The 17822-nt window shown below is 44.0% G+C and overlaps 1 protein-coding gene across 6 annotated transcripts in view; it reads right to left on the reverse strand.

Annotated features, from left to right (window-relative positions):
- LOC132207983 (dystrophin-related protein 2-like) overlaps positions 1-17822 on the reverse strand; it is a 147450-nt gene that overhangs the window by 94267 nt on the left and 35361 nt on the right. For 4 of the 6 annotated variants that reach the window (XR_009444075.1, XR_009444078.1, XR_009444076.1 and 1 more), the window contains 4 exons: positions 17060-17217; positions 16616-16782; positions 15343-15454; positions 3689-3957 (listed from right to left, as the gene is read on the reverse strand). Coding sequence is in view for 1 of the 6 variants with exons in the window: in XM_059643760.1 (XP_059499743.1) it covers positions 15343-15454; positions 16616-16737 (234 nt within the window). In the remaining 5 variants the exon portion in view is untranslated. Of the gene's footprint in view, positions 1-3688; positions 3958-15342; positions 15455-16615; positions 16783-17059; positions 17218-17822 lie in introns of those variants that run through there. The other 2 variants (XR_009444072.1, XM_059643760.1) reach the window with 2 other exon arrangements.

Genomic DNA, 17822 nt, shown 5'->3' on the forward strand with positions numbered 1-17822 from the left:
TGACTTCACACAGTTGTAGGATATGTTTTCAATCCTACCATGACTTGACAATAAGCCAACTTCTTAAAATTTATAAAATGAGAAGTATGTCTAACCTTGAGCCTTTAAAAAAGGAAATATTACAACCATAGTATTCCCCATGGTAGGCTCATTCAGAAGGTCAGGAGGAATGGGATACAAGGGAACTTAGCTGCTGGGATACAGAATTGGCTGGCCAACAGAAGACAGCGAGTGGTAGTAGAAGGAAAATATTCTGCCTGGAAGTCAGTCGTGAGTGGGGTTCCACAGGGCTCTGTCCTTGGGCCTCTACTGTTTGTAATTTTTATTAATGACTTGGATGAGGGGATTGAAGGATGGGTCAGCAAGTTTGCAGACGACACAAAGGTCGGAGGTGTCGTTGACAGTATTGAGGGCTGTTGTAGGCTGCAGCGGGACATTGACAGGATGCAGAGATGGGCTGAGAGGTGGCAGATGGAGTTCAACCTGGATAAATGCGAGGTGATGCATTTTGGAAGGTTGAATTTGAAAGCTGAGTACAGGATTAAGGATAGGATTCTTGGCAGAGTGGAGGAACAGAGGGATCTTGGTGTGCAGATACAGAGATCCCTTAAAACGGCCGCCCAAGTGGACAGGGTTGTTAAGAAAGCATATGGTGTTTTGGCTTTCATTAACAGGGGGATTGAGTTTAAGAGTCGTGAGATCTTGTTGCAGCTCTGTAAAACTTTGGTTAGACCGCACTTGGAATAGTGCATCCAGTTCTGGTCGCCCTATTATAGGAAAGATGTGGATGCTTTGGAGAGGGTTCCGAGGAGGTTTACCAGGGTCCTGGCTGGACTGGAGGGCTTATCTTATGAAGAGAGGTTGACTGAGCTCGGTCTCTTTTCATTGGAGAAAAGGAGGAGGAGAGGGGACCTAATTGAGGTATACAAGATAATGAGAGGCATAGATAGAGTTGATAGCCAGAGACTATTTCCCAGGGCAGAAATGGCTAGCACGAGGGGTCATAGTTTTAAGCTGGTTGGTGGAAAGTATAGACGGGATGTCAGAGGCGGGTTCTTTACACAGAGAGTTGTGAGAGCATGGAATGCGTTGCCAGCAGCAGTTGTGGAAGCAAGGTCATTGGGGTCATTTAAGAGACTGCTGGACATGCATATGGTCACAGAAATGTGAGGGTGCATACATGAGGATCAATGGTCGGCACAACATTGTGGGCTGAAGGGCCTGTGCTGTGCTGTGCTGTACTGTTCTATGTTCTATGTTCATTGTACAGTCTGGCAGTAAAGACAGAACGAATGATTTAATCGACTGTGTTTGACACCTCACAATTAATCCCCCTGATGGAAGAAAGGTTGGCTGTGTTCTCTTTCTTCAGGAACATCCAGCTAATACCACCTTACTACTGCTTGTTTTATTCATCTGGTGTTCCATCTAATTCCTTTCAGTCTTGGTCAAACCTTCATGTAATTTATTTAAATTTTCAATAAAATAAATTTAACTTTATATTCCACAATTTTAACATTTCCTTTGAAGGTTTGAATGGTTCACTTAGTACACTGCACATGTTGTGTTCATAATTGGAGAAGATGGTGGAAAAATCAAGATATATTGACAAGTAAACAAATGGCTAACTTCTGCTTTCTTGTCAGTAAAGCCTTTTGAACAGAACATAAAGTTGCGCAACTACGTAGAGATAACAATTTAAAAGTGGGAAGACCACTGTTTGTGGTCCCCACACCAATCTCTATTCACTTCCTACGGACTGCATTACTCCTCCTTGGCAACAATGTTATGTTACACTTGTCTCAGCACAACCTTGGCATCTTGTTTATCCCACGATGAACGTCCGACCACACATTCATGCAATCCCTAAAGCTGTCTCTTTACATCTTTTTAATACTGCCTACCTGTCTCTTGTCTTGACTCATTAGCAGTGAAACCTTCATCTGGAACTACTTCACTTCTGGACCTGACAACTCCAATGCATTGCCTGTTTGAGTCCCACATTTGCCCATTGAAAGCTTGATGTCGTCTAAATCTCCACTGCCCGAGTCTCATCTTGAACCAAATCCTATTCTCTGTACTTTCTACCTGACTGATAGTATTAACAGTAATTTTATTAAATTCTCATTTTTGTTTCCAAATCGTTCCTTGGCTCTGCCAATCGCTATTTTCGTAATCTCCACCAGTCCAACCATAATTCAGGATATCTGCACTCGTCTAATTATGTCCTCTTGCCCACTCTTGATTTCAAACGGCCCACTACTGGTTGCCAAACATTTAATTGTGTAGGCTTCAAACCCAAGAAGAGACTTCCTACACCTTCAGCGAGCAAACTCACATCCAGAACCTCAACCTGAGCAACAAATCTTCGCAAAACTCACTAACTTCCGACACCTCTTAGCCTCTGTACATTTCCTCTTTTAAGGCACTTTTTAAAAGAATCCTCTTTGATCAAGCTCTTGATCATCAGAACTAACAACTTAATAAGGCTCAGTTGTATTCTGGGATCGTTAATACTCCTTTCAGATGTCTTCAAAGTTTCTCTCCAATAAAGAGATTACATAAGTGGTTGAAGTCATTGCCAAGCAGAGGGGGACGAATTGGGGAGTTATTTCAAAGAGCTATGATATGCCAGGAGACCTCCTTCCACACGCCAACTCTGATTCTACAAAAGCAAAAATGAGTTTCAGACTTGGGAAGATGCTTCAAAAATGTCACAAGTAACCAGCTTTTGGGCAGAGTCGAGCTGCTGAGATGATAGACCAGGATTTAGGGGTACCAGTAGTGATAATATGCTGAACACAATCAAATTTTGAGGTTGTAGAATGATGCGGTCTTCAGCATTTTTGACACTTTGACCATTTTCCTTCCTTTCCACAGAACAAGTCAAATAGCAGCAGCACAATGTTGCATGGCCGCTCAAGCCTGCTCCACCGTTGATGATGATTGTGGCTGGTCGTCCACATCAATTAAACTATTGCTCATATCTCATCCGCTTTTCAAAACATCGATTTATTCACGTGTAGCATCCCTCTCGCTAACTTCATGAGAATTCATTCCAATCACTGAACTCCTAACGCTGACCCACCCCAGGTCAAAAAATTCAGCTGAGATCAGGAACTGATCTCGCCTGTATGGCTGAGCTGGCTTTTAAAAAGTTTGCCAGTGAGATAGTCCCAGTGAGAAACATTCATTCAAAAAAATAGAATTGCATGGATTGCTCTCCAATCCTAAACTCTATTCAAATTCAGTTGGCTGAACGGTTGGTTTGTGATGCAGAGTGATGCCCTGCAGAGAGGGCTCAATTGCCACACCAGTGACCTTACCACAAAGGGTCTTCGCCTCAACCGCTCTACTTGCCTGAGGCATGGTGATCTTCAGGTTAAATCATAACCAGTTGTGTCTCTCTAAGGAGTGGCCAAATGGCGTGGTAAGGCTTTACCTTTAATCCTGATAACATGGCAACAAGCAGATAACTCAGCTGATGTCACTGACTAATAGAATCCTCAATTATACTAATATTACCGATGTGATATCATCAGAAGGCATGCTCAACTATGTTTTAATTTGCAAATTAAGTTAACAACCATTCAATCAATATTACTTCACTACTCATATTACTGATCGTCTCGATACAACATTGTGGTTACATCTGTTCATAAGTGAAGTGTAATGTAATTGCACTTACTGTGGTTTTATCAATGTGATCCTGCAATGAGTCAATAAGCAGTTCACCCACAGGTTGTCAATCAGTGCGGACCCCTTCAGCTGTTATCACATGAGCCTCAAGATCATCCAGAGCTTTCTGCAGTTCTTGAAGTTTCTCCAACACCTTTTCCACCTGTTTCTGCCAGTTGCTCGCATGGGTTTTCAATTGCTCCCAAGTTTCCTTCACTTCTATTGACTGTTTGCGGACAGCTTTGGCAATTCTCTGGGCTCTCTCTTCCGGGGTAGGTTCTGGAAATATGAAGCGCAAATAATTTATCAACTATTCATGACTTTGATCTATAGAACTTAAGTGTTCTTTCTAAACCCCTTTCCTCTAAAAGGTCTCTCTGGACTTTCTCCTGAAATTGGGAATAGAAAGTATAAGACTAAAGATTTTATGACAGGCACATCAATGATAAATTCTCTAATTAGCTAGCAGGTCGCGGAGCCATTAACAGGGAATCACGGAGAGCCAATGCCAAGCCGAATAAAATTCTGCAGATATTTGAAATTTATGACTCCCAAGGAAACTTTAAAAAAGGAGAAGGATTCGAGTGACTAAATGGGTAAAATTCTCAACAAAAGATACGAACAATCCTTTCAGGATCTCTTTCGTAGCTATGAAACAAACATCCAACATAAACCAACTTTCATCTTTCAGGGCTGGCAAGTTAGAATGATAAACCCAAAGTCTACCCTGCATAGTTCTCTCTAGAACTCACTTAATGAGGTTCTTAAGAGATATAGACACAACAAAGTGTGCAGCTGGATGAACACAGCAGGCCAAGCAGCATCTTAGGTGCACAAAGGCTGACATGTTGGACCGAGACCTTTCATCAGAAAAGGGGGAGGGGAGAGGGTTCTGAAATAAATAGGGAGAGGAGGGAGGTGGATCGAAGATAGATAGAGGAGAAGATAGGTGGAGAGGAGACAGACAAGTTAAAGAGGTGGGGATGGAGCCAGCAGAGGTGAGTGTAGGTGGGGAGGTAGGGAGGGGAGAGGTCAGTCCGGGGAGGACGAACAGGTCTCCGGGGCGGGAAGAGGTTAGGAAGTAGGAGATGGGGGTGGGGCTTGAGGTGGCAGGGTGGGCTGGTTTTGGGATGCGGGAGGGGGAGGGGAGATTTCAAAGCTTGTGAAGTCGACATTGATTCCACGGAGACGCAGGGTTCCCAAGCGCAATACGAGGTGCTGCTCCTGCAACCTTCAGGTGGCATCGTTGTGGCACTGCAGGAGGCCCAGGATGGACATCCTATCTGAGGATTGGGAGAGTCAAAACAGTTCACGACTGGGAGGTGCAGTTCTTTAGTGCATTGAGCATAGGTGATTTGCAAAGCAGTCCCCAAACCTCCATTTGGTTTTCCCGATGTAGAGGGGGCCACAAAGGGATCAGCGGATACAGTATACCACATTCGCAGATGTGCAGGTAAACATCTGTTTGATGTGGAAATTCTTCCTGGGGTCTGGGATGGGGGTGAGGGGGGAGGTATTGGGACAAGTGAATTTTAAACATTATGATGACAATATTTGTGGATATATAGGGAAAAGTGCTGGGTGTAGGGGGTGCTGGAGGCGAGTGTGGAGCGGATAAGGGAGTCACCTAAGTGTGGAGGGAAAAATGTCTTTGGTGTGGGGTCGGATTGCAGATGGCAGAAGTGTGAGCGGACGATGCATGGAATCCGGAGGTTGGTGTGGTGGTAGGTGAGGGTGAGGAGGACACTGTTTTGGTAGTTATTATGGGGAGCGGGTATGAGGGATGAGTTGTGGGAAATGCGGGTGACACGGTTGAGGGCGTTTTTGACTATTGAGGAGGGGGATGTTGTGGTTCTTGAACAACCCTCAACAATTTCTCTTTCAATTCCTCCCACTTCCTACAGACAAAGCGGGTGGCCAGTGTACCCACCTGGGCCCAAGCTATGCCTGCCGCTTTGTAGGTTACATGGAACGCTCCCTCTTCCGTACCTACACTGGCCCTCAACCCCACGTCTTCCTCCGTTACATTGATGACTGTATCGGCACTGCCTCGTGCTCCCACAAGGGGCTCTAACATCCACTTCAGCAACACCTTCCTCCCGAACTTTAAGTTCACCTGGACAATCTCTGATACCTCTCTCTCCTTCCTGGACCTCTCTATTTCCAACCACCAAGAAACAAATATCCATTTCAAGTCCACCAACTCCCACCAAATTCCCGCAACAATTCATCCACTTTCCCCATTCCTTTGACTCTGCATCTGCTCCCAGGATGAGGTATTCTACTCTCGTATATCTCAGATGTCCTCATTTTTCAAGGACCACAACTTCCCCCGCTCAGTGGTTGATAACGCCCTCGACCGTGTCTCCAGCATTTCCTGCAACAAATCCGTCTCACCCCACCCCACAACAACAACCAAAACAAAGTCTTCCTCGTCCTCACGTACCACCCCACCAACCTCCGGATCCAACGCATCAGTTCCTTCGAAACTTTGATATTCTCTGGGAGGCTACGGAGGAGGTGGTGGAGCCTTTGGCCTTCATCTTTGAGTCCTCATTGTCTACAGGTTTAGTACCAGAGGAATGGAAGGTTGCAAATGTTGTGCCTTTGTTCAAGAAGGGCAGTAGAGATGACCCAGGTAATTATAAACCATTGAGCATTACATCTGTTGTCGGAAATGTTTTGGAAAGGGTTATAAGAGATAGGTATTATAATCATCGAGCAAGCACCAATTTGATTGGAGATAGTCAACATGGATTTGTCAAGGGCAAGTCATGTCTCACAAACCTCACTGAGTCATTTTAGAAGCTGACGAAGCATGTGGATGAGGGTCGGGCAGTTGACGTGGTGGACATGGACTTCAGTAAAGCCTTTGATAAGGTTCTACATGGTAGGCTACTGGAGAAAACATGGAGACATGGGATTGAGGGAGATTTAGCAGGTTGGATTAGAAACTGGCTTTCAGTAAGAAGGCAACCAGTCGTGGTTGATGGAAAATATTCAGCCTGGAGTCTGATTACTAGTGGTGTGTCTCAAGGATCTGTTTTGGGACCACTGCTGTTTGTCATTTTCACAAATGACTTGGACGGAGGCATTGGTAGATGGGTTACTAAGTTTGCAGATGACACTAAAGTCGGTGGAGTGGTGGACAATGTGGAAGAATGTTGCAGGTTGCATGGAAACTTGGATGAACTGCAGAATTGGGCTGAAAGGTGGCAAATGGAGTACAATGTGGATAAATGTGAGGTGATTCACTTTGGGAGGAATAATAGGAAGGCAGAATATTGGGTCAATGGAAAGATTCTTGGTAGTGTTGCTGTGCAGAGGGATCTTGGTGTTCATGTACGTAGATCCCTGAAAATTGCCACCCAGTTTGATCGTGCTGTTAAGGCGGCTTACGATGTATTAGGTTTTATTGGTCGAGGGATTGAGTTCCAGAGCCGTGATGTCATGCTGCATCTGTCCAAAAAGCTAGTGCGGTCTCACTTGGAATACTGTGTACAGTTCTGGTCACCCCATTCCAGGAAGGATGTGGAAACATTGGAAAGGTGCAGAGGAGATTTACCAGGATGTTGCCTGGTCTGGAGTGAAGGACTTCTGAAGAAAGGCTGAGGGACTTGGGTCTGTTCTCGTTGGAGAGAAGATGGTTCAGAGGGGATTGAATAGAGACATACAAGATGATCAGTGGATTAGATAGGGTGGACAGTGAGGGTCTTTATCCGAGGATGATGATGTCAGCTTGTATGAGGGGGCACAGCTAAACATTGAGGGGTGATAGATTTGAGATAGATGTCAGAGGCAGGTTCTTTACTCAGAGTGGTAAGGACGTGGAACCCCCTGCCTGCCAATGTAGTTAGCTCAGCCACATTAGGGGCATTTAAACAGTCCTTGGATATGGATGATAATGGGATCATGTAGGGGGATGGGCTTAGATTTGTTCACCGGTCCGCCCAGATTGTTGCAATGGGCAAAAAAGCACACCATTGTCTCTACTTCCCAGGAGGCTAAGGTAATTCTGTGCGTCCACAAGGACAACTTTCACTGATGTACCACAGAAAGCATCCTATCTGGATGCATATCACAGCACGGTTCCTTCAGCTAAACAATCACAAGTTATTATGGCTCCTGCCTTTCTTCTTCAAGGCAGAATTGGTTCTGCTTTGTCATAACTATATTGGGAGAAAATCCATGCTCAGTGCAAGTTAATTCTTCCAACAATTGAGATACCATGGAATACTGAGCAATGAGTTGGTGTGAGAGAGAGAGAGAGAGAGACAAAGACAGAGAGGTTGGTCGGGGGGGGGGGGGGTGGAGGGAGACAGGGACAGAGAGAGAGATGGGCGATGAGGGAGAGAGAGAGACAGTCAGACAGACAGAATGGGCGACAGAATGTGAGCGTGTGAGTGCCTGCATCAGACAGTGTGAGAGATGTTGCTGAGGTGGAGATAGTTGAGAGTGACGATCACCAACGATCTCTCCTGGTCCACCCAGATCGTTGCAATGAGTGAAAACAGCACACCAATGCCTCTATTTCCCCAACAGCAGCTTCTTCACCGCTGCTATTGGACATCTGACAAAGGAAGTCAGGAAACATATCAAAGAAAAAGAGACAGCCTATAAAATGGCCAAGAGCACTGGGAAATCAGAAGATTGGGAAGGCCACAAAAACAGACAGAGGATAACAAAGAGAGCAATCAGGAAGCAGAAGATCATATATGAAGGTAGGCAAGCTAGTAATATTAGAAATGACAGTCAAAGCTTTTTTCAATACATAAGAAGCAAACGAGAGGCAAAAGATGATATTGGGCCGCTCCAGATTGATTCTGGAAGGCTATTGATGGGAGAAAAGGAAATAGCTGAAGACCTTAATAAGTACTTTGCGTCAGTCTTCACAATGGAAGACATGAGTAGTATGCCAACAATTAGGGAGAGCCGGGGGCAGAGTTGAGTACAGTAGGCATTACAAAAGAGCAAGTGCTAGAAGAGCTCAAGGGTCTAAAAACTGATAAATCTCCTGGCCCCGATGGGCTACATCCTAGAGTTCGGTGGGAGGTGGCTGAGGAAATCGCAGAGGCTTTGGTCGTGATCTTTCAAAAGTCACTGGAGTCAGGGAAAGTCCCAAATGATTGGAAAATTTCTGTTGTAACTCCCTTGTTTAAGAAAGGATCAAGGCAAAAGATGGAAAATTACAGGCCGATTAGCCTAATCTCGGTTGTTGGTAAAATTCTAGAATCCATTGTCAAGGATGAGATTTCTAAATTCCTGGAAGTGCAGGGTCAGATTAAAACAAGTCAGCATGGATTTAGTCAGGGGAGGTCATGCCTATTCGAATTCTTTGAAGAGGTGACAAGTATGTTAGACCAGGGAAACTCAGTAAATGTTGTCCATCTAGACTTCCAAAAGGCCTTTGATACAGTGCCTCACGGGAGGCTGCTGAGCAAGGTGAGGGCCCATGGTGTTCGAGGTGAGGTACTGGGTTGGATTGAGGATTGGCTGTCTGACAAAAGGCAGAGAGTTGGGATAAAAGGCTCTTTTTCGGAATGGCAACCGGTGACGAGTGCTGTCCCGCAGGGTTCAGTTTTGGGGCCACAGCTGTTCGCCTTATATGTTACTGATCTGGATGAAGGGACTGGGGGCATTCTGGCGAAGTTTGCCGAAGATACGAAGATAGGTGGACAGACAGGTCCTACTGAGGAGGTGGGGAAGCTGCAGAAAGATGTAGACAGTTTAGGAGAGTGGTCCACGAAATGGCTGATGAAATTCAATGTGAGTAAATGTGAGGTTTTGCACTTTGGTAAAAAGAATACAGGCATGGACTATTTTCTAAATGGTGAGAAAATTTGCAAATCAGAAGTGCAAAGGGATCTGGGAGTGTTGGTCCAGGATTCTCTACAAGTTAACTTGAAGGTCGAGTCCGTAATTAAGAAAGCGAATGTAATGTTGGCGTTTATCTCAAGAGAGTTGGAATATAAAAGCAGCCATGTGCTTCTGAGGCTTTATAAGGCTCTAGTTAGGCCCCATTTAGAAAACTGTGTCCAATTTTGAGCACAACACCTCAGGAAGGACATACTAGCCCTGGAGCGTGTCCAGCGGAGGTTCACACGGATGATCCCTGGAATGCTAGGTTTAATGTATGATGAACGGCTAAGGATCCTGGGATTGTCCTCATTAGAGTTCAGAAGGTTGAGGGGCGATCTAATAGAAACTTACAAGATAATGTATGGTTTAGAAGGGGTGGACGCTCGGAAGTTGTTTCCGTTAGGCGGGGAGACTAGGACACGTGGGCACAGCCTTAAAATTAGAGGGGGTAAATTTAAAACTGAAATGAGACGACATTTCTTCAGCCAGAGAGTGGTGGGCTTGTGGAATTCATTGCCGCAGAGTGCAGTGGAGGCCGGGACGTGAGATGCCTTCAAGGCAGAGATCAACAAATTCTTGATCTCAAAAGGAATCAAGGGCTATAGGGAGAGTGCAGCGAAGTGGTGTTGAAATGCCCATCAGGCATGATTTAAATGGTGGAGTGGACCGGATGGGCCGAATGGCCTTACTTCCACTCCTCTGTCTTAAGGTCTTATGGACAGGTACATGGATGGGCAGGGAGCAAATGGACACAGACCCTTAGAAAATAGGTGACAGGTTAGACAGAGGATCTCGATCGGCGCAGGCTTGGAGGGCCGAAGGGCCTGTTCCTGTGCTGTAATTTTCTTTCTTCTCTTTATTTGTACTCTTGCCTCTCTCTTACCTTTATAGCTGAAAAAAAACTCCTGCAATTTTTTTTTAATATTACCCTCATTAATATTGCCCTCATATTTCATCATCTTCCCCCTTATTGCCTTTTTAGTTGTCCTCTGCTAGTTTTCGAAAGGCTTCCCAATCCTCTGGCTTCCCACTCACCTACACCACATTTTATCCTTTTTCTTTTGCTTTCATCCTGTCCCTGACTTATCTTGTTAGTCGTGGTTGCTGATCTTTTCCTGATCTCAACTCCACTCTCCTGCCAGCTCCCCATGGCCCTTGATCCCTATTTTTCATCAGAAACATATTTATTTCTTTCCTGGATCGGTCGATTGGTGCTGCCTCCATTGCATTCAGAGGCAATGAATTCCACAGATTCACAACCCTCTCCTCATCTCCATTTTGAACATTCCATCTCCCACTCAACAGCCACAGCTTCTTGTTTGAGACTGTTCCACAATGCAGAACATGTGCTCAATGCCCATCTTTTCAATCCCCTTTACTATTTTATATACCTCAATCAGAACCACTCTTTCGAACGCCAGCAAGTACAAGCGCAAGCTACTCAGCCACTTCTCATATGACAGCCCTTTCATCCCTGGAATCAATCAGTTAAACCTCCTCCGAACTGCCTCCAGTACAAACGTATCCATCCTCAGTGAGGGGATCTAAACTGGACACAACACTCTGGTCTCACCAACACCCAATGTATGAGGAAAAACACTTTGTTACTTTAATGATCCAGTCCTTTTGTGACAAATGCCAGAGTTCCATCTGCCTTTCTTATGCTATGCTATACCTGCATACCCACTTTCGGCTATTCATGCACAAAGGCAGCCAGATAACAGACTTTGAATCTTCCTTCCATTTAAATAATAATTCGCCCTTTTTTCCCCTGGGCAAAACAGGCAAGCCTTGTGCTTATCCACATAAACCACCTGCCAGATTCTGGTCCATTCTCCTCGCCTGTCAATGTTCCGCTCTGTATGTTCTATTTCACATCACAGGCTGTTGTCCCACCTATTTCAGAATCATCCATGCATTCTGTTATGTTACATTTTGTCTCTGCTTACATATCATTTGTATAGGTTACAAATAGTTGAGGTCAGAGAACTGAACCCGCAGCACCCCACTAGTGACAATTCACCATCCAGGCAAAGACTCATTTATCCTGACACTCAGCTTTCTGTCAGTTAGCCAGGCCTTTATTCAAACCAATATTCTACCCTTCATCCCCTTGGATCTAACGTTCTGGTTCACATTTTTATGCAGCAACTGGTCAAATTCTTTCTGGAAATCTCAATATGCCACATCCCTCGGATCCCTGTACAAGATCCTCAATTCTGCCACCTCATCAGTTCCTGACTTCATTACAGCTTTTGTTCAAACATGGTCGAAAGAGTTGAATTCCGGAGGTGAGCTAAGGATGGCTACATTTGACCGAGTGTGGCATCAAGGAGCGCTACCAAAACTGGAGCTGATGGGAATCCAGCAGAAACTCACCACTGGTTCGAATAATATCTGCACAGAGGACGATATTTTTTCCATTCTTTCATGGGAAAGAGGGCATTGCGGGTTAGACCAGCTTTTATTGCCCATCTCAAATTGCATAACTGATATCTGGAGTTCCATGTAGGCCACACCAGGCGACGCAGTTTCCTTCCCTAAAGAACATCAGTGAATCAGATGGGTTTTTCCAACAATTGACAATGGATTTACGGTCATCATTAGACTCTTAATTCCAGATTTTCATTGAATTCAAATTCCATTATGTGCCATCGTGGAATTTGAACCAAGTCCTCAGCACATTACCTGAGTGTTTGGATTATTAGTCCAGTCATAATACCATTAGGTCATCGCCTCTCCTAAAGGGAGGCATTTTGGTTGTTGGAGGTCACCTGCAGGAGGTCCTGAGAGTACAGTCCTAAGCCTAACCATCTTCAGCTGCCTTATCAATGACCTTCTCTCCATCATAAGCTCAGAAGTGGGGATGTTCACCAGAGATAGCAGAATATTCAGCATTATTCACCACTCCTCAGATAGTGAACCTGTCCATGTCCAAATGCAACAAGGCCAGAACGATGTCTAGGCTTGGGCTGCTAAGTGGCAAGTCGCATTTATACTTTACAAATACTAGGTAATGACCATCTCCAGTAAGAGAAAATCCATAAATTGTCCCTCGACATTCAATGGTGTAACCATCACTGAATTGTCCGCTATCAAAATCCCAGGTTTTACCAGTGAACAGAAATTCAACTGGACTTCCTATTTAAATGCAGTGGCTACAAGAGCAGGCCCAAAGTTCGGATTACTGCATCAAGTAACTCACCTCCTGATTCCCCAGGCCTGTCTACCAGCTACAGGAACAAGTCAGAAGAATGGTGGAATACTCCCCACTTGCCTAGATGGGTGCAGATGCAAAAGCACTCAACAAGTTCAACACCATCCAGGAAAAAGCAACCTACTCCCTCCAGTGCTCAAAAGCAGCAGTGTGTACCATCTATGAGATGCACTGAGAAATCTGCAAAAGATCCTGAGATAGGACTTTCCAAACCTATGACAAATTTCAGCTACAAGGGCAAGGGTAACAGATATATGAGAACAGCACCACCTACAACACCCTGTCTAAGCCACTCACCATCTCAACTTGGAAATATATTGCTGTTCTTTCACTATCACTGGGTCAAAGTCCTGGAAATTCGCCCCTGACTGACTGAGTCTACCTACAGCACATGGACTACAATGATTCAACAATGACAAGGGTAACTAAGGATGGGAAGTAAATGCTGGCCCAGTTAGTGATGCCAGTGGCCCAGAAACAAATAACAATTAAGTATCACCTATCTCTTCTTAAGTCCAGTTTCTCATGTAGCACCATTCTGATTAATCTATAAAACCTGGTCTTTCTATAGCAATGCTCAAAGCTACACACAGTACTCAGTTGTGATCAAATCATAGTCTGCACAATATTAAGAACCATCACTGGCTGATAAGTATGATTGCCCAGCTAGGAAATTCCATATCACAGGTCCTGAGCTCTGTGCGGGTTGATTAGCCTGAACTGGAGCCACATATCTGACCACACGTTTAGGAGGTCTTTCGGAGTGGTGGAAGTGGTCTCGGCCTTGAGAACATTGGCATTCCTTTCTCCAGTTCCTTTCCCACACTTCAACTTCTTGTCTGGTGTTCATGAAGAATTATGTGCCTTCATACAGGAGATTCCCCCAAGTTGGTTTCTTCTGAATGGGGATATCCATACTTTGACCTCCAAGTACTACTTCTTGAAGGAACATTTCAAGGTCTTTTAAATGCTTCCTTTGACTTCTTCTTGTTCAGATGCCTTCCTTGAGTTGGCAAAAATTTACTTTGGTAGTCATAACTTAGGCATCCCAAGTACATGGCAATCCCAATGAGGTTTGTTTCAAATCATCATGGCGTCAATGCTGATGCTGGGAGGTTTTTCCTCCTCGCTGATGTGGAGAATCCATGATAAAACTGTGCTGAACGGGTCTTGAAGTGGCAGCTCTATGTTATCCAGGTTTCACAGTCATATAGAAGAGGCTGAACGATGCATGCCTTGAACTCAAGGATCTTGCGATCAGCACAGATGTCACAATTGAGCATTCTCATCCTTAGGAGTCCAAAGGTGCCACTCGCAGATTGGACGTAATGTTAGAATCTCTGTATCGATGTCAGCCTTAAAAGAGAGAGAGCGTCCCATCTAAGGGAAATGTTCTACATTTGGGAGGATTTCTCTATTAATTTTGATGAAAAGATGGATCACAACATGACAGATTGGTAAAGGATTTGAGTCATCTTGAGGTTCGAACACAGAACATAACAGCGCAGTACAGGCCCTTTCGGCCTTGATGTTGTGAAACCAACCTGAAGTCCAACAAACCTACACTATTCCATTATCATCAATATGTTTATCCAACAACCATTTAAATGCCCTAAAAGTTGGCAAGTCTACTACTGTTGCAGGCAGGGCATTCCACGCCCTTACTACTCTCTGAGTAAAGAACCTACCTCTGACCACTGTCCTATATCTATCACCCCTCAATTTGAAGCTATGTCCAGCCCGTGTCAAACATGGCCATCCGAGCCAAAAGATTCTCACTGTCCACCCTATCTAATGCTCTGATCATCTTGTACGGTTCCATTAAGTCGCCTCTTAATTTTCTTCTCTCCAACGAAAACAGCCTCAAGTCCCTCAGCCTTTCCTCAAAACGCCTTCCCTCCATACCAGGCAACATCATGATAAATCTCCTCTGCACCTTTTCCAATGCTTCCACATCCTTCCTGTGATGCGGTGACCAGAACTGTAGGTAATACTCCAAGTGCAGCTGCACCAGAGTTTTGTACAGCTGCAACATGCCCTCATGGCTCTGAAACTCAATCCCTCTACGAATAAAAGCTAACACACCGTATGCCTTCTTAACAACCCGATCAACCTGGGTGGCAAATTTAAGGTTGAGGCTAATTCTTCAGTATACTTCTGCAAAGGCCTTAAGGGAGATTTGAAGACTTCTGAGAGCGGAAATGACATTGTGAACCACATACTGAAGTTCCATATGCGAGGTCAGTGTCATTTTCTTCTTCGATTTCAACTGGTTGAGGTTAAAAGGTTTTCCATCAATCCTGTCCAGGCCACTGGGAAGCTTGTTCTTCACGAGATTAAGAATGGCGGTGACAAAGCTGGAGAAAAGGGTGGGCGTGATGACACATTCTTCCTTGAGCCTCAACTTGACCTCAAAGAGCTTCTGCACAATATTGCATTTCTGGTATTGAAGCCTGATTTAAGCTGTTGGCCTTTTATCATTTTAGCAAACTACTTCAACTTTGAGGGAAGATTGTATTTAAATGGTTAAATCCCTAAGTTTCCACTGATTGGAACAATTCTATCAAGTGGAATAATATATTACTCACCGGAGTGCAGTACTCCACCATGGGGCAATGTAACTTGTGTCCCTTTGATGTGCGCCCCGAAAAGAAACAGCTTTGGCAGATGTCAGAATTGAAGTGCTTGAGACTGCGGTACCTATAAAGAAAGAACAAGAAGTAAGAGAAATGTTCATTTTTGTTTAGATATTTTCAACCTTTGAAGGAATGCAAGTTAAGTAGTTAAATTACATATTTCTTTTTATTTTGAAGAAACGGTAAATTGTTTGGGGAGAAACAAATGCTAGGAAAGTCGGGGAAAACTGTCACAACTCCCCCAGTCAATTTTCATAATGAAATATCTCATCCCTGGAATCATTCCTGTAATTTGGTCCTGCTCTGTCTCCAACATTTTCACAAAGTTCCCTTCACATGGAAGGTTTTCATCTGCCATGGTGGCATAAACCTATTCAGAAGTAACCTTGCCAGAATCTTCCCAGCAATGGAAAGGCTGGTGATCCCATGGTTCTTTGAGCAATCTGACATTTCTCCTTCAGTTTTGTACAAGATATGGCATCTTAAAGATTCTGTGAAATCCTGCCCTGTTCCTCATAGTCCATGAAAAGCTAACAGATCTTGGCCTTCAGAGTTAGGCCACCATTCCTCAAGCTTCAGATGGAATTCAATTGACTCCGGGTCGCTGTTGCTCTTTACTTAGTTACGGCAGTCATAGTTTCATCCACAGTTGGGGTCTCACTTCTTAGACAGGGAGTTGTTTGGTCAGATCAATGGCAGTAACATGCACCTTTTCCAAGATGGTCAATCGTAGAAATGTAGGAGAATAGTTAACCAAAAAGGTTCAATTACCCCTTAGAAATCCTGTCCAAATATGCATTTTAATTTACTAATTATGGACAAGAAGTTTTATCGATCATTTAGCAACACCACAGCAATCACTTTCATAGGATGCACACACACTGATTACAGGACTAATAAAAAGGCCTTTCTGTAAATTCCCAATAATTGCAAATTACAGAAGCAACCGCAAGTCGAGTTACAATCCGTTCTGAGCCACAGTGTCTGTGATCAATGCAACTGTGAACAAAATACCATAAACATGCAGCATTCACCTCTCACAAAAATTAAGGTAAAGAAGTTGATACTTAATTTATCCTAATTACTTCTCTGGTCCATAAATTTGTTGGGATTTTTGACGATTTCAGTTATCATTTACTGACAGAGTTTCCAATAGAACATCTAAAGTTAAAGCTTTCTTTAAAAACTAATTCCCACTAACTTTCTGCTGGTTTGCACATCTCACCTGAAACCTACGATTGGGTACTCTTTGCAGATGTTACACTTAGCCTGATGTTTTGCAGTTTCAGCAGCTGCCACACGGTGTCGAACAGGCAGCCACACCATGGACTGAGGCTCCAATCTCATCCACTCGACAAAGCGTTCAACATCAATCTCTGGTTTGTTCTGGCCCTGGAGGGAAATAAAAGATCAGCTGCATGATTAATTATGTCAAGCTTACGTCCGCTATCCTCAGTGATATGGTATCTCATACACTATCACTGGGGTTTCTGACATTGTTTTTTGTCATTAATCTAATAAAAACATTGACTACTTATCAACATGATAGCCTTGGATTAGTGGTGGTACATGTTGGCCTCTGGAACCAATTCAAACCAAAAATGAGCACAAAAATCATACTGGCAAGTGGACCCGCTTGACCTTATGAATTGGTGCAGAGCACACTTACATGTTGGAAGCAACTGCGGATACTTGGTTCAATGTTGCAGCCTCCAAATGAAGCTACCTCACCCAGCTGCCAAGGGATCTGGACTGCATCGTAAAGCAAAAGACTCAGGCTTCGTTGGTCACATAAATCTGTGGGTTCAGCGACTTGTTTGAAGAGATCTGCCAAAGTTATCCAGAAGAAAAATATTGATATTCCTCAACTTAAGGGAGGTAGTTGAGAGTTCAATACATCCAATACATCTTCCTCAATTGCCTTGTTTTGTAAATTATGTTAAAAGATTATTTTATGATCTTGATTGGCTATTTGCAAACAACTGTGGAAACAAAAACTTCTGTTTGTTTACAACAATGGACAATGTATGTTGTATGATTCTCCAAGGAAGTCATTTTGTCAATTTCTTTCTTGATTGTAAATCTCAAAACTCTCTGATATCTCCTCATTCATTTCACAGAGGTAATCTTTGTGTGGACCTGGAAAACATGGGCACTGTCCTCAATGAATATTTTGCGTCAATCTTTACAACGGAGAAGGACACTGCAAGTATAGATATCAGGGCAGAGGACCTCGGAACATCAGAGGTTAAGACATAGGGAGATGCAGCTGGTTTAGCAACTTTAAAAGTGGATACATCTGCAGGCCGAACTGAAACGTATACCAGTTAGCGAGGGAAGTGAGGGAGGAGATATCTGGGCCCCTGGCAGCAATTTTCAAACCCTTGTCAATCACACGTGAAGTCATGAAGGACTATTAACATTGTCCCACT

Source organism: Stegostoma tigrinum, unplaced genomic scaffold (assembly GCF_030684315.1).
Source record: "Stegostoma tigrinum isolate sSteTig4 unplaced genomic scaffold, sSteTig4.hap1 scaffold_237, whole genome shotgun sequence".
Taxonomy (NCBI): domain Eukaryota; kingdom Metazoa; phylum Chordata; class Chondrichthyes; order Orectolobiformes; family Stegostomatidae; genus Stegostoma; species Stegostoma tigrinum.